Source organism: Amborella trichopoda, chromosome 1 (genome assembly GCF_054954075.1).
Source record: "Amborella trichopoda isolate Santa Cruz 75 chromosome 1, AtrichopodaSantaCruz75HAP2 v2.0, whole genome shotgun sequence".
NCBI lineage: Eukaryota > Viridiplantae > Streptophyta > Magnoliopsida > Amborellales > Amborellaceae > Amborella > Amborella trichopoda.
Window position 1 is genome coordinate 55,381,359 of NC_142336.1, and position 27,492 is coordinate 55,408,850.

At 39.6% G+C, this 27,492-nt stretch overlaps 2 protein-coding genes across 2 annotated transcripts in view; one reads left to right on the plus strand and one right to left on the minus strand.

Moving 5' to 3' along the window:
• The window catches only part of LOC18440869 (phenylacetaldehyde reductase), a 29,470-nt gene extending 17,400 nt beyond the window's left edge, over positions 1–12,070 (plus strand). The window contains exons 5-6 of the mRNA XM_088845736.1: positions 11,093–11,279; positions 11,742–12,070. Coding sequence (XP_088701862.1) covers positions 11,093–11,279; positions 11,742–11,880 — 326 coding nt within the window. The 3' untranslated portion in view covers positions 11,881–12,070. The remainder of the gene's footprint in view (positions 1–11,092; positions 11,280–11,741) is intronic.
• Positions 12,071–18,698: 6,628 nt separating this feature from the next.
• On the minus strand, positions 18,699–27,062 carry GUN5 (magnesium-chelatase subunit chlH, chloroplast, putative / Mg-protoporphyrin IX chelatase, putative (CHLH)). The gene is made up of 6 exons (XM_006851004.4): positions 26,777–27,062; positions 25,399–25,746; positions 22,394–23,342; positions 22,174–22,256; positions 20,284–22,086; positions 18,699–19,765 (listed from the first exon to the last, which is right to left on the minus strand). Exons 1-6 carry the CDS (start codon positions 26,933–26,935, stop codon positions 18,908–18,910), a joined length of 4,200 nt encoding a protein of 1,399 aa, XP_006851067.3. The 5' UTR covers positions 26,936–27,062; the 3' UTR covers positions 18,699–18,907.
• Between the last annotated feature and the right edge of the window lie 430 nt (positions 27,063–27,492).

A 27,492-nucleotide genomic window follows, 5' to 3' on the forward strand; every position in this document is an offset into this window, starting at 1 on the left:
GTGGCATCAAAACCTCTGAAACTCCCAAAAAAAACTAATACCCCGGAGCCTAGCCAGTACCCCTTGATTGATTACAACTTTGGAAGAGGAGGATTGAACCCCTGATGGCTGATAAGAGTGAGAACTTGCATTGGGATGGAAATGTCTTTCAGCAAACATTTGGAAGTAGTAGAGCCTATGGAAATGGCAGGTGGTGTGTTCATGGCAATCCGCTTGTCCTATCACTTACTAGATCAACCCCCAAAGGATGAAGAAGACGATGAGCCTAAAAGGTCACTAGTAGTCCTGCACCTCTCAGAAGTCGGCAAGGTTGTTGATGCGATGAATTTCAATTACGGAGACTCTTTGGACTCTATCACCGAAATGTTGCAGAAAGATCGTGACAAGGGTGTTGATGCACAACTTGGAGGCTCAAAAATTAAAAAATCAAAGCACTAAGGGCGAATGACAAGGGAGCTCGACAATTTGGTATGCTCTATAAACTACGACAGGGTCTTTCTTAATAGGTGCATTCGCACCATTTCTGAACCCTGTGGTACTGTGTCTGCTGGTCCATCTAAGATCTCCAGGCATAGTAGGGGTATGTTTTAGAATTAAACTACTATGCTGGAACGTTCGGGGCCTCAATAGTAGTAGAAGGAAAAAAGATGTCTTGTTTTTGGTTAGGCAGGAAAAGCCTGACATTCTAATTATACAGGAATCAAAGATGGAGGCCCCGAAAGTCTGCTAAATTAGTTTGAGGTCAGAGACTAATGGACTTTGTCGGTTTTGATTCTAATGGCTTATCACAGGTGGTTTGCGGGTCATATGGGACCCGAGTGTGGTTCAAAAAGATGATTGTGTTTTAAATAAAAGACATCTCCATTTTGTTTTCTGGCCCTATGAATGGTTTTAAATGGTGTTTAACAAATGTATATGGTCCCAACTATCCCGATGAAAGAACACAATTTTTTGATGACCTAAATGCTTTGACCAATTTCGCTAATGTGCCATGGTGTATTGGAAGTGATTTCAATGTGATTCGATGGCCTAGTGAATCCTCAGTTAATCCTGGGATCACTCTTTATATGCGATGTTTAATTCTTTTATTCAGAATAATGAACTTCTGGACATTCCTTCGATTGGGGCCGTCTACACCTGGTCAAACCATGCTCTTTCGGACCCTACCCTTACCTGCGCAGATAGGTTCTAAGTGACCAACTCCTTTCTTAATAAGTTTCCAAATCTTTATGTTAAAACCTTAGTGAAAATTGCCTCCGATCATGTCTTGCTCCTATTGAATTCGGTGGGTATGAAGTTTGGCCCTTTACCTTTTAGAATGTAGCTAAATTGGTTATCAGATAAATGCTTTATTAAGTTGGTGGAAGAGTTTTGACAAAATACCAAGATAGAAGGTTGGGTGGGTTATCAATTTACTACTAAATTGAAAATATTGAAGAAGGAAATCTGTAAATGGTAAAAAGAATCTTGGGGTAAGCTAGAGACAAAAATTGCAGTGACAGAAGAAAAACAAAAACAAAAACAAAAAAACAAAAAAATATTTTGAAGAGATTGATGTTCATAAACATGATAAGGATTAATTAATTGAGAACTAGTTTCAGAAACTTTTCAGGGGTATAGGTTATTTCAAAAAGATGTTCTTGTTTGGAAAACATGGGACCTAAATCCGGACTAGAAGAGAAAACACTATCTAAAGAGATATCAGAAACATTATCTTCTGCCATTTTGAAATAATTTACTATGTTGACTGTAAACTTTTGACATAAAGGTTAAGGCCTTCTTTCCTTGTCTTGTTAACAAAGTATGAACTCCTTCCACGGCCTTCTTGCCTTTAACAGAGCTCCTGTTATGTTAACTCTCAGAAAATATTGACAGTGGAATAACATCAACACGTGAAATTAACCTTTAAATCATACTATGTTTTCTGATGTGAGAGATCCTAGATCAACTAGGCAGACGCAGAGCATACTAATCTCAGTATGAACTACCGATTAACCCAGCCAACATAATAAATATAGAAAATAATCTCATATCACCTGGCATTGACTCTGATATAAGGCCAGTTTAAATGTTGTTCTTTCAAGAGACAAGATCTTGAAAAACATTTTTCAGAGATGAACAAAAGAAACCATAAAAGAGGACAAATTGATGATATAAATTTGAAACAATTTTATCTTGAATCCATACCTCCTACTCTTGGTAAAGAAGCAACAAAGACAATGGAAAATGAAGGACTTACTATTCAAAACACCAGTTTTGGTGAATTATACCAGTTTGTTCTCCATGCTCTAGAAAGACTCTGCAACCAAGTTGAATTTGTGAAACAAATGGAAAAAAATAAGTATTTACTGGGAAAATCTTGTGTTAAACCATATCTCAAGATTAAATGTGATGCAGCAAAACAGTGTTCATGTCCACCTACCTCGAAAGGAAAACAGAAGTTTGAACAAAAAAGAAAAAAGAAGATAGATCAAAGAAGATAGAACTTAACAAGCGCACACCAAAGTTTTAACTAAACATAAGGATCAAACTTACAAGCAAGAGTAGAAGTAAAAAGCTTACAAGCACAAGCAGAAGCAAAAATGGGAAGAAAGAAGAAGCACACCAAAAGAAAGAAACTAGGCTGAGAGGCTCTAAGTAGCTCTTTGCCATTACAACTGACTTAAAGGGCTTTTATATCAGACTGTTGTGCCAATTCCCACTCTGAATTTCTCAAAAAATGTACCAACCCCTATGGAGAAATCAGAATTTTTATGTTAAACTGCCTTTTAAGAAAAATGAAGACATAAATCCTACAAAGGCTTCTCACAGAGGTTTAAACCCAGATTTGTTGGAACAAGCTAAGCTAGAGATACAAGATTTGATAAAAGAACAGTTAATTGAGCCTACCAATTCTCCTTGGGCTTGTGAAGCTTTTTATGTAAATAAAAGAGCTAAACAAATTCAAAGACAAATCAGGTTAGTGATCAATTACCAACCTTTGAATACTTTCCTTGCAGATGATAAATACCCTTTGCCAAATCAAATTGCACTATTTTCTCAGATTTCACATGCTCACATATTTTCAAAATTTGATTTAAAATCAGGATTTTGGCAAATAGGAATTCACCCAGATGATCGTCCTAAAACAACCTTCTGTTTACCAAATTACCATTTCCAATGGACGATCCAATTTATGAGAAGGATCAGTGCCACCAGAAAAAATGAGGGAAAGAAACAACTCTCTTGCTTCTTTGCATGACCTTCTGAAATTGGAAGAAGTATATTGGAGGCAAAGATCTAAAGTGAAATGGTTAAAGAAAAGAGATAGAAACACTAAATTCTTTTATGCTATTGCTAATGCTAGAAAAAGGGGTAACTCCATTAGTAAAATTAAAATGGGAGATGTGGAGCTTACTGAACCAAGTAGTATTGAAATAAGTTTAATTAACCATTTCAAGGAAGCTTTTACAGGGGAAAGAAGAAATCATTTTAGTCTTTAGAATGTCTTCTTTGATAGATTGCGTTCAGAAAGGGCTTTATGGCTGGAAAGACCTTTCAAAATGGATGAGATAAGGCACCGAGGCCAGATGGTTTTCCTTTAGCTTTTTTTCAAACCTTTTGGGAGCTTCTAAGGGAGGATCTTTTTTTACTCATGGATGAATTTTATCATAGAGGTAAAATCTCGACAACAATAAATTCTGCCTTTATTGTTTTAATTCCCAAAAAATTTGTTATAGAGAGTGTGAAGGACATATGGCCTATTAGCCTTCTGGGGAGTGTTTATAAAATTGTTGCAAAGATTTTGACAAATAGATTGAGAGAAGTATTGCATCTGGTTGTGAAAGGTCTTCAGTTTGCTTTCCTCAAAGACAGACATATTATGGATAGTATCTTATTGGCACAAGAATGCATACACTCAAGGATGAAAGAGCAAAAACCAGGTCTTTTATGTAAAATAGATTTTGAAAAGGCATATGATAAAGTGGATTGGCATGTTCTACATGAAATCTTGGGGAAGATGGGTTTTAGATCACGTTGGAGAGTGTGGATCCAGGGATGTTTGAAGTCAACTCATTTCTCTATCCTTTTCAACAGAAAATCTTGTGGTTATTTTAAAGCATTAAAAGGAATTTGGCAAGGAGATCCTTTGTCCCCATACTTATATACTATTGTGGTAGAAATTTTTAGTTCTATGTTGAACTCTGTGGTGAGTGGAGGTCTTATTTATGTTGGTAGACTAACAATCTCTCATTTACAATATGCAGATGATACTCTTATCTTTTGTAGCCTAGAGGAACAAGAAGTAAGGAATTTGTGGGTGTTCTTAAAGTGTATGGAAATGGCAACGGGTCTCAAAGTGAATTTAGAAAAGACAAATTTGATTGGGATTGGAGTTTCAGAGAATGTGTTGGCATCTTTGGCAGAAATTCCTGGACATGGGGTTGGCAAGTTTCCTTGCAAATATTTGGGCGGTCCTTTATTTAGAGTAAACCAATCGACAGCTATTTGGGATCCTATTATTGAAAGTTTTAATAAGAAACTGGATCTATGGAAGTCTAAAGTGTTGTCAGTTGGAGGAAGATCGACTCTTATCAACTCTACTTTGTCCAACTTACCCATCTATTTTATGTCCATTTTCAGAATGCCAAAGCAGGTGATGAAGACTTTGGAAAACACTATGAGATCTTTTTTATGGGGCAATGTGGGAATGGGAAAAAACTGAAACATGTGAATTGGGAAAAGGTATGCATTTCCAAGAGAGATGGGGTCTAGGAGTTAAAAAGCTCAAATTGATGAACACTAGCCTATTGACTAAGTGGTGGTGGCGTTTCCAAAATCAGCAGGATACCTTATGGGGAGAGGTATTGAAAGAAAAATATCACGTAGATATATTGATTGGCCTCATTAAAAGTCCAAGATCTAAGGTTGGTTTTTGCAAGTATTTGGAAAGGAATTGATGTGTGCCAATCATTATATCTTAGTCATTGTCGCAAAGTGGTTGGAAAGGGAGATCAAACCCTGTTCTGGTTTGATAAGTGGCTGGGAGACTTTGTTCTTCGAGATTCTTTCCTTGAGGTCTTCTTCAAAGTCGACAATCCATTGGCCTCAGTGAAAGATCTCATAGGAGTTGATTTTGTTAACTCTTTGCAGGTTCAGGAGGGTCTTAGATTCTTTCTTTCATGAGTTCCAATTGCTTATGAATCTGTTGCATAATTTTTTCTATGTTCCTAATAAAAATGATTGATTGGTGTGGGAACTCACAGCTTCAGGGGATTTTTCAGTTAAGTATGTCTATCGACTGCTGCATGAGGAGAATCACAGAGCGATTGATCGTAGTTTAGCATGAATTTGGAAATTGCATGTGTCGCTGAAGGTTCAGTTATTTTTGTGTATAGCTCTTCAAAAAAAGCTGCCTACTATGGATAACCTAGAGGTTTCATAATTGTCAATGTTTGTAGGCTATGTTTGAGGGATAACGAAAGTGTGGACCATATTCTTTTACATTGTCCTTTCACTCTAAGCATGTGGGATTGGTGTAAAAAGTTGTTGAATCTAAATATCCTGACCCCACAAAACCTAGAGTTGATCCTCTCTCAATGGATGAACCCTGGTCTATCGAAAGTTGGCACTGTGCTATGGAGAGCTTTATGGGTGAGCACTATTTGGAATATTTGGAAAGAGGGAAATAGAAGAACATTTGAAGGGACACAAAGTGAGATTGAAGTTTTGAAGTCCAACACCTTAGCAACAGCAGCTGAATGGTTTTCAACCAACAAGGATTGTAAGTTTATCCCAAAATCTCATATTTTTGATAACCCATTTGAAGTTGCTAAGCTTAATATTGATAGGCAAACTCGAATTGCTATTTGGATGCCTCCTCATGAAAATTGCTTAAAACTCAACTTTGATGGAAGCTCGATTGGAAACCCAGACTCAGCAGGTTATGGTGGTACCATTAGAGATCATATGGGTAATTACAAATTCACCTACTCGAACCATGTGGACATACAACAGTGAATGAAGTTGAGGCAAGAGCTCTTTTAGAGGGTTTAAAGATAATAAAGAACCTCGAGGGCCAAAAGATGATTGAAGGTGATTCAAGCAATGTCATTGCATGGGCAAAGGAGATGAAGCCACCTTGGAGATTATGCAGCATTTTTGATGAGATCTTTTTCATTTTAAGCAGTGGTTCTTTTGAGTTATCTCATTGTTTTAGGGAGGCTAATATAGAAGCTGATGCTTTAGAAAAGGGTGGTGTGCACCAACATTCTTTGGTGGTTACATCCTTTGAGAGGCTAGAACCTTGGAAATGATCTTGTAGGTCAAGTTAATAAGGCTAATTGGGTGATAATCTTTAAGATGCTTCACTCCATCAAATTTAGGGACAAGAGTGAGTAAGCATTCATTGCTCTATTCATGACTCCTTTCGAGTGGAGTTGTTCGAATAGACTGAGGATGTCACTGCAGAAAGAATCTTAGAAAATTTTGAAGGGAGCCAGCGGGTAGCCATCAAGGCCAAGAGCCCTTTCGGGAGCAAGTTGATTTAGGGCTGCTCGGATTTCTTCTTCTGAGAAGGGTCTCTCCAGCCATATAACTTTTTCTGAGGGGAGAGATAGAAAGGAGAGATCACCCATTTTGGGTTTGGGGCGGAGGGAGCACAAATAATTGTTTGAAGAAAGAGATAATGGCTTCTTTAATCTCAAGAGCTTGATCGAGAATTCTATTGCCTACTATTATGTGGGAGATTGTTTTGTCTCAGCTCCTATAGTTTGTTATTTTGTGAAAAAACCCAATGTTCAGGTCTTCGGAGTGTAACCCCTTAATCTTGGACCTCTGGTACTAATAAATCTCTTCCTTTTTGAGAATTGATTGGTACACAATCTTGAGTTGGGATCTCAATTGTTGTTCAGGGACCAAAAGAAGCTTGGATTCTTCCGAGATGTCTAAATTTTGTATCGCTTAGAGGGTAGTCGATTTTTGGGTTTCGAAAGACCGAGGCAGCAAGCAGCTCCAAGATTTTGAAGACACCTTTAGAAGTTGAAGCTTTTGTTGAATTCTGAATCCTGCCAATCCAGAGACCGACAAGGAAAGAGACTCCCATTGAGAGGGAATAAGGGACAATAAAGAACTTTCTTCAACCCTTGTCATTTCAAATCTGAAAGGTTTGACAACTCTCGAAGCAAGGTTGGTGTCCAACAATAAAGGGCAATGGTCGAAGGTGGATTTTAGTAAAGCAAAGATGTGAGATCTAGGAAAAGCAGAGTCTCACTCCAGACTTACCAAAAACCGGTCAAGTTTGGAGAGGATAGGAGAAGAGGTGTGATTGGACCAAGTAAATTGAGTTCCGTGGATGGAAATGTCTAGAAGGTTGTTTCGGGATACAAAGTCAGAAAAAAGGAGCATGGCCGGAGTTATCCTAGTGCTAGTAGTCCTTTTAAAAGACCATCTGGTCACATCAAAATCCCCCCCAAAGCACCAAATAGGGTGGGGGAGAGAAGTTACTTGGTTGAGTTCATCCCAAAAGACGAGAGACTCGGAGTTAGGGACATAGACAGCACTAAACTTTCAACACAGTCCATCAGGAATTCTAGAGAGAAGCACTAAAACAGAAAAGGATGCGATGTGGGTTGAAGAAAGGTTATGGGCTGTAGGGTCCCATATCACCCAAATGACACCTGAGGCCCATTTAGCAGGTAGGGATTCCCACTAACAAGGGTGGAGACCTCACACTTGTCTTACTTGATGAAGCATTGGGGAAGGTAATTTAGTTTCATTTAAAGCTAGAATTGAAGGGTGGTGCTTGAGACCAAGGTCCCTGACTGCATTTTTCTTGTGAGACAGTGCTAGCCCTCTAATATTCCTGGACATGATAATCATTTGGAGGAAATAATAATGGGGGTGCTCCTGGGGGAGCGGCTGGGTAGAATTCCATTAAGGGGAGCTTCAACAGCTAAGGGGGTAATCGAGAGAGAAAGAGGGGACACTCTGTCATAGTTGATACTGCAAGCGAGGTTGGAGACCTCTCACATGCCCTTCCAACTTGCCCTGAACCTTGATTGAGTGTCAGCTTTGAAGAAGGAGTGGAAAGGGCCTTCAGGACCACTGTAAGGGAAGCCCATAACATTAAGCACCTCCCGAATGTTACCTTGCGCTGCGTCCATGCTGTCATCAAAGGAAGAGCCCACTGAGGGAGGAGAAGGGCATGAAGAAGGGTCCTCATGGGAAGAGGAATCGAGCTGACCATCATGCGTGTCTCCAGCTACGGATGAAGAGGCAATAGGGGAATGCAAAAGGGAGGAAGGAAGGGGTAAGTCCAGAAGAGGGTGGTTTTCCAGAGGAGGGGGGCTTAAAGGAGAGGGAGAGGGGCTAGAGGGTTCTGTGAAAGAAGAGGGCTCAGGTGGGGTAATGGGTTCAGGGGTAGGTGGGGGTCTTGGAATATTTGCTAGAGGGGGAGAGTTGTAAAAGCCAGGGTTCACTGATGGGTGAGAGTAGATGGATGGGGGGGGGGGGGATATTGTTATGGATAGCTTCCTACATTGGAAGGAGGGAATAGCAGAGGGAAGGGGGGGATAGTCAAAAGGTAGGGCGAAGGGGTCACTTGGCTGGCCGCCATAGGGTTTAAAACCCAACGGAAAGAGGTTGAAGGAGAGGGAAAGGGGAGGAGAGGAAAATGAAGTGGATAGGTGAGAGTGGAGGGGGTGGGCATAAGGGGGCCAAAGGCAAAAGGGGCAAATTGGGAGAGGGGAAGGAAAAAGATGGATGAGCCTGGAGGGGTTCGACTGGGATTTCAAGGCTAGAAAAGTCGTATGAATCATCGAGATCCCCAAGGTGGTGGTTCACAGAGAAAAGGGGAAGAGGAGGTGATAGGCGCCTTTCCATGCCTGAAGAAACTGCCAAGAGAGGGAGTTCACCGGGAGAGGGGAGGGATTCCGGCCGGCCAGATGAAGGAGCTGACGAGAGGGAGGGATCTCCAGGGAGAGGATTGGGGAGCTTCGAAGGGCAAGCAGAGAGAGCTCCTGGAAGAGGAGACGTGAGAGGAGCGGAGAGGTCAATCAACGGCGGCGACCTTAGAATGGGGTCAATGGGAGAGGCGGTGGTCGGTGAGAAAGGGGATATGGGCTTGGAGTCAAAGGGAAAGAGGGAGAGGGGGGGAGGGGAGGGAAGACATTGTAGATCACTCTCATCTTCTGTATATGTGCGAGATTGGATATAGGGGCTCTAGATTTCATTTCTCTTACTATGCATGGTCTGCCTCTGCCTCTGCGTCTGCCTATGATGGTGAAAGGAGGGAATAGGATTGAAGTCACAATGGGAAATAAGTATTTGATTATCACCTGTATGATTCTTGGTTCAATGTTCTACGTAATAACAGGAAAGGGAGACATGTGAAATCTTGACGCCCATATTTCAATATTCGATCAATTCCTCTCCATTTTTGGTATTGCATGACAGTGAAATTATTGTCTTGAGTCACATTTTCTGGAGAAGTGTTGCATAGCATGAAGCTTTTTACTCATGAAAAGAAAAAGCATGAAGCATTTTGTGTTGACGTGAGGAAAGTACTAAGGCTTGACAGTGAGGCAGGAGCTTTCTGGTTCATATATCAGAAGGCTCTAGTAAACAGTAAGAAATTGTGAAGAAAAATAAGTAGGAGAGATTTTATTTTGCTTCTTGATATAAATGCAAGGCAAGGTATTTTAATGACATAACAATCCGTTTTGTCAGAAAGAGCCATCAAATTGATTGAGCAGCTATGGGGACCTTGAGTATGCCTTGGAAGTTCGACGAGCCACCAAACCTAGTATGAACCTACATTGGTCTGTCTCCTAATTGCTGGGTTTGGGGGTTGCGTGTAGGTGTCCTTGATACCAAGTTGGAGGCTCATCCATCGCCTGATTGGTCTACCTATAGTATTCAATCTTCTTTTATTTTATAACAAATGACATGCTAAGGCTTCAGCTTGACAAATCAAATGTGCTGCCCACGCATTAGTCTGTAAGAGCCTATTCTAGATCGTAAGAGTTCTTTTCTAAGCAACTTAGCCTTCAGCTTGATGTTTTTCTAGTTTGGGAGAGTGAGGTCAAGGGTTCGAACACTGGAACTTTGTCACGAGAAGCCCAAACAAGCTGACCTACCTGTGGGATTTAGTCTTGCAGATGAATGGTTAAGGTGTTGACAATTGGCATATAGTGTATCAAGTTCTCCTGTTGCAGAACTACAAAAATAAAAATAGTCTATAAGAGCCTATTCTTTGATTGCAAGAGTTCTTTTCTGAGCAATACTTAGCCTTCAGCTTGATGTTTTGACATTCTAGTTCGGTTGAGGGAGGTCAGGGATTCGAACGTTTGAACTTTCTCAAAAGAAGCCCAAACAAGCTGGCCTACCTGTGGGATTTAGTCTTTTCATTGAATGGTTAAGGTGTTGACAATTGCCACAAAATGTATCAAGTTTTCCTGTTGCTGAACTACCAAATTAAAACTAAAAAGGACGGGAGGGATTATATTTTTCTGATCGGTAAAAAGAAGAAATATATTCTAAGAAACCCTTGCATGAACTTGGGAAATTGGAGAAGGGTGCATCGAATAGTTTGGAAATGAATTTTATGTTTAAAGCTGTGTTTACCTAGACACTGACACAAGTATCTTGTCTGAGGGGTATCAAAATTGTCTAGTCTATAGCCTGAAAAGCCAAAACGGCAGGACATGTTAATTTCCAATATATATATATATATATATATATATATATAGAGAGAGAGAGAGAGAGAGTTCACATGTATCATACTTAAATGTTGTTGGTGCAGCAGTGACCACATGAACTTAGCACAAGATCCCTTGGTCCAAGCCCCAGCCCTGTGGTCTAAATACATTTTTAAATGCCCCCTGTGCTGGAAGCGTTGAGCACACGATGCGGCATAAAAAATGGGGCGTCTGGATAACATATGTTAAAGCAATATTGTTAAGTCACAAGCAACACTAAGTAGACATGCATCCTAGCAGAATATACAATTTGAATGAATTAATCTGTTCATCTATCTGTACCTCTTTTGCTTTTCATCTGTGTTACTGATTATTAGAAGTTTTTATTTTTTTTTTTCTCTCTTCTGATGCAGGGAGTCCTACATACGTGAATGAATCTTTTGGATGGGTAAATGTCAAAGACGTTGCAGAGGCCCATATTCTTGCATATGAGGTTCCATCAGCAAGCGGGAGATATTGTATGGTTGAAAGAATACTGCTTTCTTCGGAAATTGTGAAGTTGTTGCATGAGCTGTACCCGGAATATCCAGTCCCTCAAAAGTAAGCACTCTCCAACTACAAATGTGACGAGTTTAATATGTTTTGGTCATGGGATTCATGTCATTGTACAAAGATCCAGACATTGTTTTCTTAGCTGGACTTCCTTTATTGTTGCTATGAACCCTGAAGATTGTTCGCATATATGCAAGTGGAAAATACATGTCGGTTTCCAGTGGAAAAATAAGATGCATCCAGCTTGTGCTTAGTATCGGATAGAAAGATTTTCATCTTAAAATTACAATTTTGGATCGGAATTACTATAGTACTCAGACGTACTCTTTCTCAAACTTACCATGTACCTTGAGTTTTTTGGGATGTGGGCTCTCGTTAGCTTGGCAAAGTATACTTTTGCGAATCCTTATTCAGGGTCATGCATGTTTCAGTGGCTTCTAGTGGCATGCCTACCTGTTTGTGTCATTTTTTGGTAAAAAAAAATAATGTTGTTTGTTTCTGATTTTGCAGTTGTGCAGATGAAAATCCATTCCCTTCAACATATCAGGTGTCGAAGGAGAAAGCACAGAAGTTGGGAGTCAACTTTACCCCTTTTGAGGTCAGCCTCAAGGAGACAGTGGAGAGCCTGAAGGAGAAGAAATTCTTCTAAGACGAGAAGTTGAAATGCACCATATAAAAGGTTATATAATGGTTCTTGTCATCTTCCTCAGTTGTCCTCTTTCCTTTATTTCTTGGTGTGGAAACCAAGGAGATGGTTCTCAAAACTGTATGTCAAGAACATCATATATACATTACGATAAATTGTTTCAGACATGATAAATATATGATCTTTGGCTTTACCAAGATGTTTAAAACTTTCATGCCAGTGGCCTAGATACCCTTAGGTAACTTGAAGTTACGGTAGTTGATATCTTGAAAGTTGCATGTAATTAAGTACTCACTGACATATATTGTAGTCTCTTGCTATTGTGACAATTGAGTTTTGGGCAATGGTTTAAAAAACGGATCAGTGACCCGGATCGGGCACCTAAAAAACCGATCCGGATCGGCGAATCGGCGATCCGGATCAGGAATCGGGTGAATCGGTTAGAATAAAGCTTCAAAAAAATCCAAAAAAATTATTAAAATTCATTATAAATATTGTTTTTTAGGAATTCAATAAGAAATGAGGGTACTCCATTAAGAATTTTCATGTTTTTGAATGAATATGCGAATATTGATATGTTCTTTCCCTGCAGGAACCGCCATTAGCATTTAATTTACATCACACAAAAGGATAAACATAGAATTATCATGGAATAAGTATATCAACATACATAGACTACAATAAAGCATAAAATTAGTAACATACGATCTAAAAATAAAATGATAGACGACGTTGTTCTTCTTGGTCACGCTGGTGCCATTGATTGAATTCGTTTGACAATTTATTGATTCGATCTAAAAACGAATCATCGATATTAATAGGCGTCTGACTATTCCCAAATCCCTGAGTGTTAGTGTTTTGTTGTGTTCCCAATCCAAAATCCCTGAAGCTTGTTCATCCTTCATGCTCACCTGCACTGTCGTGCTCATCCCTATACTGTTGTTGTTGGGACTCAATATGTGAATAATATGATTGGGATAGGGTGGCCTTGTAAATAATATGGTTGGGATAGGGTGGCCTCAGAATCATCATCTCTCTCATTTTCTCTTAGACCCCCTTCCCACTCTCCCTCATTAGGTACAATATCACCGACATCTCCGACGAATTCTGGATACGTTGGCTGGCTGCTTCCTCTTTCATGCTGCTCATCACTTTCTTCAAGATCTTCATCACCGAGAGCCTCAAGGAATACTCTCTTGTGCAACATTGACTCCTCCTCTTCTATTACTCATTGGTCTGTTGTGTCTGTGACAAATATTGTGTCTAAGTTTATCGACCCATAGTCTTCAAGCTTCCTTTTATTTGTCGCTCTCTGAGGTTTAAATTATAATGAACATAGACTACTTTATGAAGCTTCTCAAAAGCGAGTCGATTCCTCCTAGTAGTGTGCAACCATTGGAACGTACTCCAGTTGCGCTCACAGCCAGTAGCAGAACATGTCTGGGAGAGCACCTTGATTGCTATCCTCTTTAGGTGAGGTGCATCAGTATCATATATCTCCCACCATTCAGCTGGATTAAAATGCAAAAAGCATTGTAAGGGCAAGAACAATTCATAAGATTAGATATATGAATGAACAAAATATTAGCGAGGGGATAACCTGGATCCATTATAGTTCGATAATTTCTGGCAAGTCTAGTTTCTCAGGCTCCATAGCATCCCTATACATAGCAAGCTAAAACAAATATATTACGTTTTAGTGCATTATTCCTCACAAATATAACAACTCAATGAAGTTCTTACCCAAACATTAAATAATACCTCTTGTATTGCTGCTACTTGATTTCTCCAACCTTGCAATAATGTATCTGACCCCTTCCATAATCTTGTGGGGTTGTTTAGGTCTCAAATAGAAAAATTTTGGGTTGAAGTAGTAACCTAAAAAATATATAGGTAAAAAAATGTCATTTACAATTTCATAAAAAAATGATTTAAACTGAAACATTGTAATGATATAAATATATATTTACCAGCATAATGAATTGGACATCCAAATTTGGTGTTCTACCTCATTTCTATAATCTTGATCACTTTGTTAGCAAAATTACACTTCTCCTCAATAGCTGATTTCGCCCTCTCAATACCTTCGTAAAGGATACCCATGGTAGCTTTCTTGTCAACATCCACCATGCTTAACACCGTGACCAAAGGAGCAGTGGCCTCTGCAACACTGGAACATCGAGACCAGAACCGCCTATTTGAGACTATGTTGTCCACTTTTATACCGACACTGGACTTCGAGAGGCGGTCATTTAACCATTCTTCACAGGTAAACAATATCTTTAATGCACCTTCAAATTCTCAAATGGAGTCCACAGCTAAGTAATCGGTGGCAAAACGGGTTATGGCAGGCCTAATTATCTCTTTTTTCTTAGAGTGTTCTCTAAACAGAAATAAAATTTTAGAGTGGTTGTATATAAATCTCGACACCAACCTTGCTTCCTCTAGAGTCTCCTTCAGTATTTTGATCTCACCGATCTCCTCTAACATAAGATCGATGTTGTGTGCAGCACACGGGGTCCATACTAGATGCTTCCTCTTATCCATTAACTTGCTGCCCGCAGAAACACATGCATACGCATTGTCCGTAATAAACTGGACTACATGCTTATCTCCCACCTCCTCCACTATCTGATCATATAGTCGTACGTAGAAGTTTGCATCCTTCTTCGTCCCTGATACGTCTTTGCTAGACAAAAAAGCTGTACCTTTTGGGGAATAGGCCAAGAAGTTTAAAAACTCATTTTTGCTAACTTTATTCAACCAACCATCACTCATGAGAGTAATGCCTGTCTTTGGCTAACTCTGTTTATATTCTTCAATCCACTTTTTGACTTCTTCCACCTCTTCATCTAATATTGGTCCACTGAGCTCATATGCCGTCGGGGGTTTTACCTCGAGCCCGACTCTCTGGATTGCGCTGACCATAGGTGGAAAATATGGGCTATTGGCTGCATCAAAGGGAATCCCTTTATCGTAGGACCATTTACCAACATATTTACCTAACATGTTTCTTGTACCTTTAACCATGCCTTTTAGGGTCATCTGTTGTGACTTAGGCTTTGAGAGAAATGGGTCTTTACGACCATGACCTGCAATACTGGCACTCCTAGGTAACCTAGAAACAATTTCTTCAACAACTGATTCTCCTTGATATATATTGCCATCAACCCCTCCATACATATTTGAGCTGGGCTCGCCATACATGCTCGAGCTGGGCCCGCCATGCATATCTGAGCTAGGTTCCATGCATATCTGAGCTAGGCCCACCATGCATGTCTGAGTTAGACCCACCAGGCATTCTAAACCCACGTTCCCTCTGATATTGTTCATATAAACTCAATCTTGTGGCCATGTCCAGCTCATTATTATATTGCTCTTCTAGGTCATTATTATATTGCTCTTTTGTATCATTCCTGCTTGATGGTGTATATAAACTAGCTATCTCCTCATTCATCCTATATTTGACAATTTTTTTACATTTGTTAGCATTAAGAATTGCCGTCATCTGTTTTTTTACATTACTAGGGACACTAGTGCATGCAGAAACTTTTCCCTTAACCCCTGCCAAGTGTTGCTTGAACCTATGTACCCCACTACTTATCACTCTTTGACAGTAATTACAAATAATTTTGTCTTTCTTGTTGGGATCAAGTCTGACCCCAAATTGCCATGCAAGGTCTTCTGCAGATCTTGACATGATTCAACTGTTTTAAGATGTAAAAAGTATAAAATTAACCTGACAGTTCAAAAAGAAAAATAATCACCATATGTAGTGATAATATGTTGCGGTAGTTCATGTAGCCATATTTGTTGTTATTTGTTATTGCAAAATACCTTTATTGACAATAATATTTTCGTACATATCAATTACAAACATTCAGGATAATATAATACAAAATGCAAGCTCCAAACATGGCTACAACTCAATTATCAAGAACATACATTTTTTACATTAAAAAATTAATAATAAAAACAATTCTTCACAGAGCCATCTAACATCAGTCATTCCAACTAAAAAATCCATGAACAACAAATAAAAAAAATACAGTTTTGCATTAACAATATAATAACATGCATTTTTTTGCATAAATAATCTATCAACATACAATTTTTTCAATAAAAACTTTAACAATAAAAATTTAGAATATGGTTTAATACCTCATGATAATTAAAACCTTGTCACGATTTTCACATCTTTTCGGAAAATCACCATTTTTCAAAAAATTCGATCATGGAAAAAAAAAAAAAGTACAGCAAACTCAAACAATAAAAATTAAAAATTGGGTTTAATACATCATGTTAATCAAAACCTTATCACGATTTTCACATCTTTTCAGAAAATCATCATTTTTCAAAAAATTCGATCATGGATTACAAAAAAAAATTCGATCATAGATTAAAAAAAAAAAATAACAAATTTTCAAAAAGTTCGATCATGAATTAAAAAAAAAAATCACAAATTTTCAAAAAATTCGATCATGGATTACAAAAAAAAATTCGATCATGGATTAAAAACAAAAAATCACAAATTTTCAAAAAATTCAATCTTGGATTACAAAAAATTCGATCATGGATTACAAAAAATTCGATCATGGATTACAAAAAATTCGATCATGGATTACATAAAATTCGATCATGGATTACAAAAAAAAAAAAAAAAACATAAAAAAACAAAAAATTTCGATCGTAGATTACAAAAAAAGACAAAAACAATTCGATCATGGATTACAAAAAATTCAATCATGGGTTACAAAAAAAAAAAAAAAAAAAAAATTCAATTATGGATTACAAGAGAAAAAAACAAACATTTTGATCATGGATTACAAAAAATTCGATCATGGATTACAGAAAATTCTATCATGGATTACAAAAAATTCGATCATGGATTACATAAAATTCGATCATGGATTACAAAAAAAAAAAAACAAAAAATTCGATCGTGGATTACAAAAAAAGAAAAAAACAATTCGATCATGGATTACAAAAAATTCAATCATGGATTACAAAAAACTCTATCATGGGTTACAAAAAAAACAAAAAACGAAAAATTTGATCATGGATTACAAAAAAAAAACAAACATTTCGATCATGGATTACAAAAAAAAAAACAAACATTTCGATCATGGATTACAAAACATTCGATCATGGATTACAAAAAATTCTATCATGGGTTACAAAAAAAAAACAAAAAAACAAAAAATTCGATCATGGATTACAAGAAAAAAAAACAAACATTTCGATCATGGATTACAAAAAATTCGATCATGGATTACAAAAAATTCTATCATGGGTTACAAAAAAAAAAAAAATTCGATCATGGATTACAAAAAAAAAAAAAAAAAACAATTCGATCATGGATTAGAAAAAAATCGATCAAGTATTACAAAACATTCGATCATGGATTACAACAACAACAACAACAAAAAAAAAAAAAAAAAAAAATTTGTTCTTCACAGAGCCATTTTACATAAGCCATTTTAACTAAAAAATCCACCTCTAAGTGAATAAATTACATCCAATTGAGTACATTTTCTGATAAACAACAATATAAGGAATCAAAACCCTAAATTTTTTAACACATTATTTCTAATATATCATGAAAAAAAAATCAAAATGCGGAAAAAAAAAAAAAAAAACAGCAGAATTTTGGTTCCGCAGACATCTATGTGTTTATCTCAAATTTCATGTTGTATTGAAAATTTTAAATCATAATAGACACAATAAAGATTAAAAACCCTACAAATTGAACTCATTATCTTCACAATATGTCGTGAAATAAATCATATGGCGGAAAAAAAAAAAACCCAAACTTCTTACCTGATTTTGTGAACCGAAGCCTTCAATCTCCAAAAAACTCTGTTTTTCTCAACGATTATCACAAATTAGTAACAAAAGGTTTTGATGCACAACTTTACGATCAAAATGCCTACAAATTTTGAAAGATTCATGCCCTATTTGTCATGAAACACAAGGAAAGGTGGAAACCCTAAAAATGCAAGTTTTGTGATCCAAAAACACTAAATTTTTCAACCATTTAATCCGTGTAAAAGCTTAATAAAACTGTTTACAGCCTGCAAATTAGATCACATGCCAAAAAAAACAAGAAAAATGATCAAAAAAATGACAAATTTCAAAGAATCCCGTGAAGAATACTGTGCAACCCATGTTCTTCACAGACTCGCCGATTCCGTACAGTGAATCGGCGAGTCACTGTGCAAAATCATCCGGTTCTCTCTAGAACCGGACGATTCTCGTTTTTTTAACCGATTCCCCCCCCCCCCCTCCATGGCGATTCCCGAGTCGACTCGGCGTTTATTTAAACACTGGTTTTAGGGGTTTCTGAAACGAATGATTGGTTTCCTCTTGCTGGGTATTTTGTTGTTTCCTTGGATCCATCCTTTCGCAAGGACAGTGACTTGCACCCTTCAATCTTTTAATGCATCCTGGGCAATCGAGCCTGTATTTTGGTCTCAGACCCCTTATTCTTAAGTTTCCAATCTTTTCTAGATTTTGACACAACTTTTGTTTCATACAAGAATGTTAACATACACGGCATGCATTGGCCTCACAAATCATAGGCCTTTGATTTTAGTGTGCTCTTGAGTGTAGAATCTTTTGGATCAGGTGTAGATGCCTAAAGTAAGGTTTCCTGTCATTTGTCAGAAATCAACTCCTGCTTTGGTAAAGCAGCCTTAATTATATCTTTTACATCAGTGGTTTCACCCATATGGAGTATGCTTCTAAATGAAGATGGCCATATCTTCTTAATATGGCGGTGTTCATAGATTTCCCTGCCTGAAGACAAAACAGACTCAATCAAAAGAAGAGTGGATTATTTATTCCATCCCACTTAGGTACATATGAATCAAAATTAGAAGATAAATGATGATGTTTATGACAAAATTCACAAATGATTGTCCCAAATTTCAGAGAGAGAGCGAGAGAGTTAAGATCTGTCAAGACCTTGGATCTTGTTCTCTAATATCAGAGTAGAGCTGCCTCTGAGAGAGAGAGAGAGAGAGAGAGATTAAATTCTGTCAATTCCTTCAATCTTGTCCTCTACATCAGAGTAGAGCTGCCTGAGCCTGTCAAGGTTGTCCTGCGAGGTTTCCCAGTAACCTCTTCCATTGGCCTCCAAGAATGTTTGCACCAGCTTCCTAAATGAGTTCGGATTGGTATCCATCAATCTCTTGAGCATCTCCTCATCTTGAATAAACGTGGAGTTTGCCTCCTCATAAACCCAGTTGTCCACCTGTCCAGATGTGGCGCTCCACCCAACTGTATTGGTTAGCCTCTTCTCTATCTCTCTAACCCCTTCATAACCACTCGATAACATGCCTTCATACCACTTAGGGTTCAATAACTTTGTGCGAGCATCAAGTCTCACAGTCTCTGATAAGGTTCGAACTTGTGCATTAGCAGTGGTGGTATCAGCAATATAAGCATTTGGCTTCCGACCATCTTTACGCAGGGATTGAACCAGGTTGGTGGGATCAGAATCGAAGTAATGACTCACATCAGTGAGTGAGATTTCAGAGGAGTCGAGATTTTGGAAGGTGGCCTCGGCAGTTCCAAGGGCCATCTCGAACACTTTCCTCTTCTCAAGCATGCCAGCCCCTGGTGCATCACAATCAAAAGCGAAGGATTTCCGGGTCAAATACATGTCCTGAAGTTGCTTCTCATCATTCCATGATGAATTCTCTACTGCAAGGTTTATGTTTGAGGAGTAGGAGCCTGAGGCATTTGAGAAGACACGAGTGGCCGCCTCTCGGACATCGACGCCGAGCTCAGCTGCCTGTTGGAGGGCGTGCTTGCGCACGTAGTTCATCTCCTCAGGTTCATCGAACTCTGCAACCATCTTTACTGCTCTGTCCAACAAATTCATCTGCACATCCCAAAAAGGGAAGGCAAGGACTTTAGAACCAGGTTCAAATCACTGTTTATAAACTAGGAATTAAGACTCGGGACTTGTTCAAGTTAACTCGACATAACATGAGCCAAATTTTAGAAATCGACCAAATTTTTACTAATTTTTCTATAGTTTTTATAGAAGGCAAAGTTTCTACCATTCAGGGACAGTTAAAACACAATAGTTGGGTAACACCGTCCAATCAATGGATGGCCAGTGGTGGAGAGAAAGTGGTCAATGGTGGGTGCAGCTGTCCCTCCACAATGTCCAGTTCCATCTGTAGATTGGACAGTGATGACAAAACACACTATGGTGTTTCAGCAGTCCCTGAGATTATTCCTTTTTTTTAAAAGAAATTTCTGTTTTGTCCTACAGTCCTAACGGGTATTATACAGAGCATCTTGAGTCCACTCAGCTCAAGATTAGGCCAACTATCGAGTGAAATTACATTTTTCAAATGTCAAAGTTTTGAAGCTGCATAAGTATGTGTATACCTGGTTGATGAAGAGGTCTCGGAAGACACCAGAGCAATTCACAACAACATCAATACGAGGGCGACCAAGCTCCTCAAGGCTAACAGGTTCCACCTTGTTCACCCGCCCAAATGTATCAGCCACAGGCCTCACCCCAATCATCCATAGCACTTGGGCTAGTGACTCCCCATAGGTCTTGATATTATCAGTTCCCCATAGCACCAAGGCAACTGTCTCAGGGTATCTTCCCTCATTGTCCACCTTTTGCCTCTCAAGTAACCTATCGACCACTACTTTTGCACTTTGCATAGCGGCAACAGTCGGAATGGCTTGTGGATCAAGTGCATGTATGTTCTTACCAGTGGGCAGAACCTTAGGGTTTCTTATTGGGTCACCTCCAGGCCCTGGCAGCACATAACTCCCCTCTAGGGCTTGTTTGAAGCTTCCAAGCTCGTTATCAGCCACAATAAGCTTCAGACACTCGCCCAAATAACCGAACAATGTGCGCAACTTCTCTCTGTCAGCAGCCCAAAACCGGGTTTGCGATAGGTATTGGATCCATGGCTCCATCATCCCAAACCCAAGTATGGAACCGAGCTTCCCAGCCACATCAACCACTTGGCCTTTCTTATTGGCGGTTCGGTCAACAAAAGCTGAGATGGCTCCCCTAGATGCGTCTGTGATCTGCCTTAGCAACTCCACGTCTTGCAATACACCATGGTCACTTCCCCTATAAATGTCCTCCATTTCTCGTCCTACAGTCTCGGCCAATATAGAGTTGAGGCTGCATATCCCATCTTCAGGTCTATCCAAGGCTGCAATGTTCACCAAAGTGGCCACTGCCTCCATAGCTGTAGGGGGCTCTCCAATGACATGCAGGCCACAAGGCAACAACCTTGACTCAATCTCCATGATTTTGTTATACACCCGACCAACCGTTAGGTCACGTTGCTCCTTAGTTAGCTCGACCCCCTCCTCTGGTAACTCCACATCCTTGTCGAGGTTGCACCTTCTTGCTGTGCTTATGATACTACTCACTATCTGAGGCCCTCGTCCTGAGTCTCGAAGTGATTGGTATGACGAAATGAGCTCTGCGAGCTCCTTGAGCCCCTTGTAGAGCCCTGCATTCTCGGCAGGAGGAGTTAGATAACTGATAGTGTTAGCATAGCTTCGTCTCTTGGCCACTGTGGCTTCAGAGGGGTTATTGGCCGCATAGTAATAGATGTTTGGTATGTTGCCTATCAGGCTATCAGGGTAGCATGCATCACTCATGCCCACTTGCTTGCCCGGCATGAACTCGAGCGAGCCGTGGGTGCCAAAGTGAAGCACTGCATCGGCCTTGAAGACCTTCTCGACAAATGAATAGTAGGCAGCAAAGCCATGGTGAGGGCTAGCTGACTTCGAGAAGAGGAGGCGCATAGGATCGCCCTCGTATCCAAACGTTGGCTGAACACCAATAAACACATTTCCATATTGTTTTCCGTATACAAGGAGGTGCTCACCATCTGAGTTAAGGTTACCCGGTGGCTTGCCCCAACTGTCTTCAAGAGCTTTGGAGTACGGGGTGAGCTGTTGATACTCACGTGTTGTCATTTTGTATGCAATGTTGAGGTTGGGGCTGCTGAATTTGGCCTCTTTGTCATGGATTATGTCCTCGATTAGGGCCTCAGCAGTTTCAGGGAGGCCATCGACACAGTACCCATCATGCTTTAGGTCTCTGAGGACACTGAATATGGAGGCGAAGACATTCAGGTAGGCAGCGGTTCCCACATTGCCCTTGTCTGGTGGGAAGCTGAAGACTGTGATGGCCAACCTCTTCTCCTCCTGTACACAACGATATGGTCAGTTTAGGCCATAATCAGACAAGATCTGAGTGTTTCAATGAGACAAGTGAGGACCGCAATTGATTACCTTAGCCTTTCGCTTGAGTTCAGCCCATCGGATGGCCCTGGTGCAGAGCTGCTCAACTCGTTTGTGAAGCGCATGGGACTTGCCTGCAATCATAAAGCTCCAATATGAGAGAGAGAGAGAGAGAGACTTTGGCTCTAATTGGGGCATGAGTACCTCAACACGAGAGTCTCCAGCCTGAATTTTAGACAGAAAAGAAAAGAGCGGTAGTTAATGGGCTTGCCTGTCCTTGCATCTCGTCCAGAGAAGACAATGGGCTCAAGCCCTCCATCAAGCTCCGGCAAGGCCACCTGCAAAGCCACCTGAATCGGGTGCAAACCTAACGTACTCGCAAGCCACTCATCAGTGGTCTGGAAAACTAAAGGCAAAGCCACAATATAGGGCACATCAAGCTTCCTCAAAGCCTCCACTGCCCTAGGGTGGTCCTGCCTTGCAGGTCCTCCAACCAACGCAAACCCTGTCAACGAAACCACTGCATGAACAAGAGGCTTCTTGCTCACTCCTTCTCTAAAATACCTCTCTATTGGTCCCGAAAAGTCCAGACCCCCTGCAAAAATAGGCACCACTTTAGCTCCCTTCGCCTCAAGCTCCATTATAACTGCTACATAATGGCCTTCATCGCCAGTGACTATATGGCTCCTTTGTAACACTAGCCCAATAACTGGAGTATCTTGACTCTTGATCCTCTCTCCTATGTCTTTCCTTGTGCAATACCAATTCATGTACTCCTTCACATCAGAGTACATGCAAGGGGCTAGAGGGTGCCATATCCCACTGTCTAGGTACACCACGGGTTCAGCATAGTCCATCTTTACACTCTTCAAAGCTGGAACATAGGACCCCGAAACCATTTTTAGGAAGTTTTCAAGGTTATCAGGAGAGCCTCCAAGCCAATATTGGAGGCTTAGGATGTAAAGGCGGGCATCTTGGGCCTTATCGCTGGGAAGGTATTTAAGGACCTTTGGGAGAGTGCGTACAAGCTTAAGCATGCTGTCTGCAAAACCGGCACTTCGCTTCTTTTGCTTGAATAGTTGGAAGAATGGGCTCTTTGATTGCCCAAGCTGGGACATGCTGAAAGACCCGAGTTTGTTTAGGCGCATCACCTCGGGCATGGAGGGAAATACAAGGACCGCATCGAGCCGATCACGCTCAGCCTCCACAGCAGTTTTCACCTGTTGGTTCGAGAAGGTATCAGAGCAAACTCTCTCGACGCAGGGACTGCAAGTCTTATAATTTGTTGAAGTATGTTATCACACAAGAAAGCTCTCTCTCTCTCTCTCTCTCTCTCTCTCTCTCTCTCTCTCTCTCTCTCTCTCTCTCTCTCTCTCTCTCTCTCTCTCTCTCTCTCTCTCTCTCTCTCTCTCTCTCTCTCGTATCAGAACGGCTCAACACATGGATTGGCAGTCCTATAATTTGTTGAAGTATGTTATCACACAAGAAAGCTCTCTCAGGTATTAGAACAGATTCTCCAACACAGGGATTGCCAGTGCTATAATTTGTTGAAGTATGTTATCACAAGAAATCTCTCTCTCTCTCTCTCTCTCTCTCTCTCTCTCTCTCATAGTGTGCTAAATGTCTATATTGGATTGGTACTGGACATCCCGGAGGTATATTGTATACTGGACATTCCCTAATTGATATCTATATTGAATCACAATCCTTCAATCCTTTCTTCAAGTAACTTGAAGAGGACTTTAGAGGCATAAGAAAAGAGAAGATCTTTAATAATGAGAATTTTTTTTAAGTTCATGTTTACATTATAAAAATAAGTGATATTTATAATGTTTATTTTAGAATAGACAAAATCGCTCCTTAATCGCTTGTCTCACTTATTTACTCAATTTCAATCAAACGCGATATTTGAAAACATTCTCTCTTTCTCAGCCAAGCATTGCGCGGGCTGGGTACCAGTTGGAATTGAAAAGGGAAATGACTATGGTCCAATGGATTATGGTGTATTGTACTCCAAAGTCCAGACCATATCCATCTTTTGCTCTAACTAATGGATAGTTGGAGATTGATTGCAGCTTGGACAGTTCCCTTTTTAGCCCTCCTCCAAGTCAATCTCCATCAGAACAAATGTAGCCTAAGGTGTACCATACACTAGTACATTTCAGTCTCACTCATGTTTTGTTAATCCAAAGGAAAACAGGGTAATGAAAAAGAGTGGATAACAAAATAATTTGTGCCACCACTAGAATACTCACCCAATTTTCGTGTGAAGGACAAAAAAATCATAAAATAGTTTTAACTATTTTGAAAAAATCAATGAGTTATTAAATCAACTAATTTACCAACAGAGTAGTTATTTGTTTATTATGCTTTCACTTATGCCCCTCATCAACATTTATTTTTACGGATTGTATACTATTGAGACCATTTATCTTTGTCACAAGTAGGTCATAATTAGTTTTAATCATTTAGGTGTCAAATTGGATGGTTTGGGATTTATTAAGAAATTAAAAAAAAAAGAGAAAAAAAAAAAAAAACCGAGTTTGGTCAATGACATTCTTACAACCACTTTATTTAAAATCTGACGGACAAGAGTGATCATGGTCTCCTTGTACTAAAATAAATGGTCTTTTTATATAATTTTTCTTATTGTTAAAAAATAATTGAGTTTTCCATGTTAGTGTAAAGGTATTTTGAAATTTGGTCCACTCAGGTCATTTAAGTCAAATGACTTATACCTTTATCTATTTAGTGTTCGAGGGGATAAACTTTTCATTAAAAGGATCTTCTTTCAGCTTTAGAAGCCGGATCAAGTTGGGGGATTTTGACAACTTTGCTCCACTCAGGTTCCACGCCGAAAATTAGTTATTTTAATGCAAAATATTTTTTCCAAGTTTGGACCCGGAAAAAGGCAAAGGTATTTGGGTCATTTGCCACATGTGACTTATAAAAATGCCCTCACTTGTTAAAAGTTCTAATTAAGAAATGGAAGCAATTCCGGGATTTTAACAAGATAGTTGAGGAGGTACCTAAATGAAAAAATAAAAATAAAAAGCAGTCAATTACTTCATTTAACAATTTCATTCATTATCTGAGCCCGTTTGACCACTTTATTGATATTTCACAGGAAAAAAAAACCATCGGTGAATTACAAAACAAAACACTCGGTCAATCCATTAGCGTTTTCAAAACACAAATAAAACGCAGATCAAGAGTTCAAGCGAAGCTTATATCACCACAAGAATTGAAATTAAGGCTAAGACCAAGATCACCAACCTTTTGTGCAAGCTCCTCAACAAAAATGAGGGAGCCAATGAAGATATTGGCATCAGAGAGGTCTTGGCAAAAAGTTCGGTATGTGTTCTCATCTCTGAGCTCCTCTACCAGGTAACCCACAACCTCAAAAGCAGCACCTGCGTTCTTCTTGTTGAGAGACCAAACAGCTTGGCTCAGGGCTGATTGGTACTGGGCCTCGAGTACCACGTACACGATCTTCACCTTTGGGGTTGAGGGGTTCCGAGATGAGTCGGGAATTATTCGCCTCACCTCGGGTGTGGTTTGAGTGAAGAGGCCGTTGCCAACCACTGCACATGTCACCTTTGAAGTGCTTGCCCTTCTTCCCGCCTGTCATAGCTATATGATATGAGAGTGCCATGTTGAGAGAGAAAGAGAGAGAGGAGTTTGAGATTCGATTAAAAGTTAAGAGATTTTTGAAATTTAGAATGGGACTTGAGAGTCCTTATTGAGGAAAAGTATACAAAGAATCATTTACTTCTAATACATGGTGGTGACAATCACTTTTGTTGTCTGATTTCAAATTGGGTGGCCCTGAGTTATTAACTGGACTGAAAGAAAAAAAGAATTTTATGACACACCTAAAACCATATAATTTGACATCTAATTGCCCGTAATTATGACATCTTGTACCAAAGATAAATGGCCTCCTGATATAGAAGGCTTTTGGAATTTACAATCAATTAAGGGGTTCCAAAAGTGAGAATTAGGAACGTGGGTTCTCATCAAACATCAAAATGCATTCTGCCTAATCATTTTGGCTTTAGTTCCTAATTTGAAGGGTTTAAGATTCTTAGCACAAAAGAAGTAAGCAAATTCAAAATGATATGCAGGTATGTTCTTGTATATGTAATGTATACCAAAATATATGTGGCTACTTATTGGTATTTAGAGCAGCAAGAACAATACATCGAACCAAAAACACTCATTGTCCTTCCTTTTTCCCTAATATGTGTAAGCTCATTCTCAATACACTCTTTGTTTCCTTGGCTAAATTCAAACTCCAAAATATTCGCTTCTTGAGTTCTATAGTATTCGGTTGAGGGGTAAGGTCTTTGAGCAAAATGCAAACAAGCCGACTGTAATTAATTAGAGATTAGAAAAAAACTATGAAGATGATGACGATATTGGCAAGGTTTGCATAAGTACTCAAAGTGAGGACATGTGAACTCTACTTGGCTACCAGTCGCTGACGAGTGACTTGGGTGAATCTGAACTCTTAACAAATATCAACCACCAATGGATTACTACCAAGTGCTAACAAACATCACAAGCAATTCCAAATTCTAAAAAAATTGACTCGAGTATAGATTGCCAATGCCCATTAGCTTGCATTATCTCTCTCTAGCTTTTGTCTCACCTTTCTTTCCGGAAATGAATTGGGTAGTCTGATTCCATCCAATTGTGAGCTAAGAGAAGCGGCACTCCGAAGAAGGTAGGAGAGAGACGAAGGGCGGGCACGGTTGTGGAGATAATCAACCTTGGAAACCGGCAATCCCAAAGATGTCACTGATGCCATGAAAGTCCTCTCTACTAGACAGATTCCCACAAAACCTCGGCAACTATAGTGTCAGCAAAAAACAGTGAGGTAGTTCATCGAAGAGAGAGAGAGAGAGAGAGAGAGGGGAGGTTCTATCTTCTGTTGCAGTGAGAGAATGAGCAGGGGAACACAATTTAAGTGCGTGCGGGCGGTTGGCCTTCTGGTGAATGAGTGGATGGGAGCCTCTAGTTTGGTGGGCTCGCCCATTGGCCCACGTAGACAGAGAGACGTGGACCTAGTGAGCCCAGAGAGAAAGAAAATGTTTAGAGAGAGAAAGGGGGTTTATCCGGGTGAGCTCGGATTTCAGTCCCCTTGCGATGCAGAAGGGAGCGTTCCTATTGGCTCGTCGGATTTCCCATAGAGTACCTGAGGCTTGAATATCTAGTGGCTGAGAACGCTTGAGACCTTCCTTTTTACCACCGTGGAGATCTTTTTTTCCCGTTCGATGGGGGCCTTTTTATACGCCCAAAAATGTCTTTCTAGGCTCCTTTTTGGCTTCTCACGGTCATGACTCATGAAATATATCTGCCAATTCT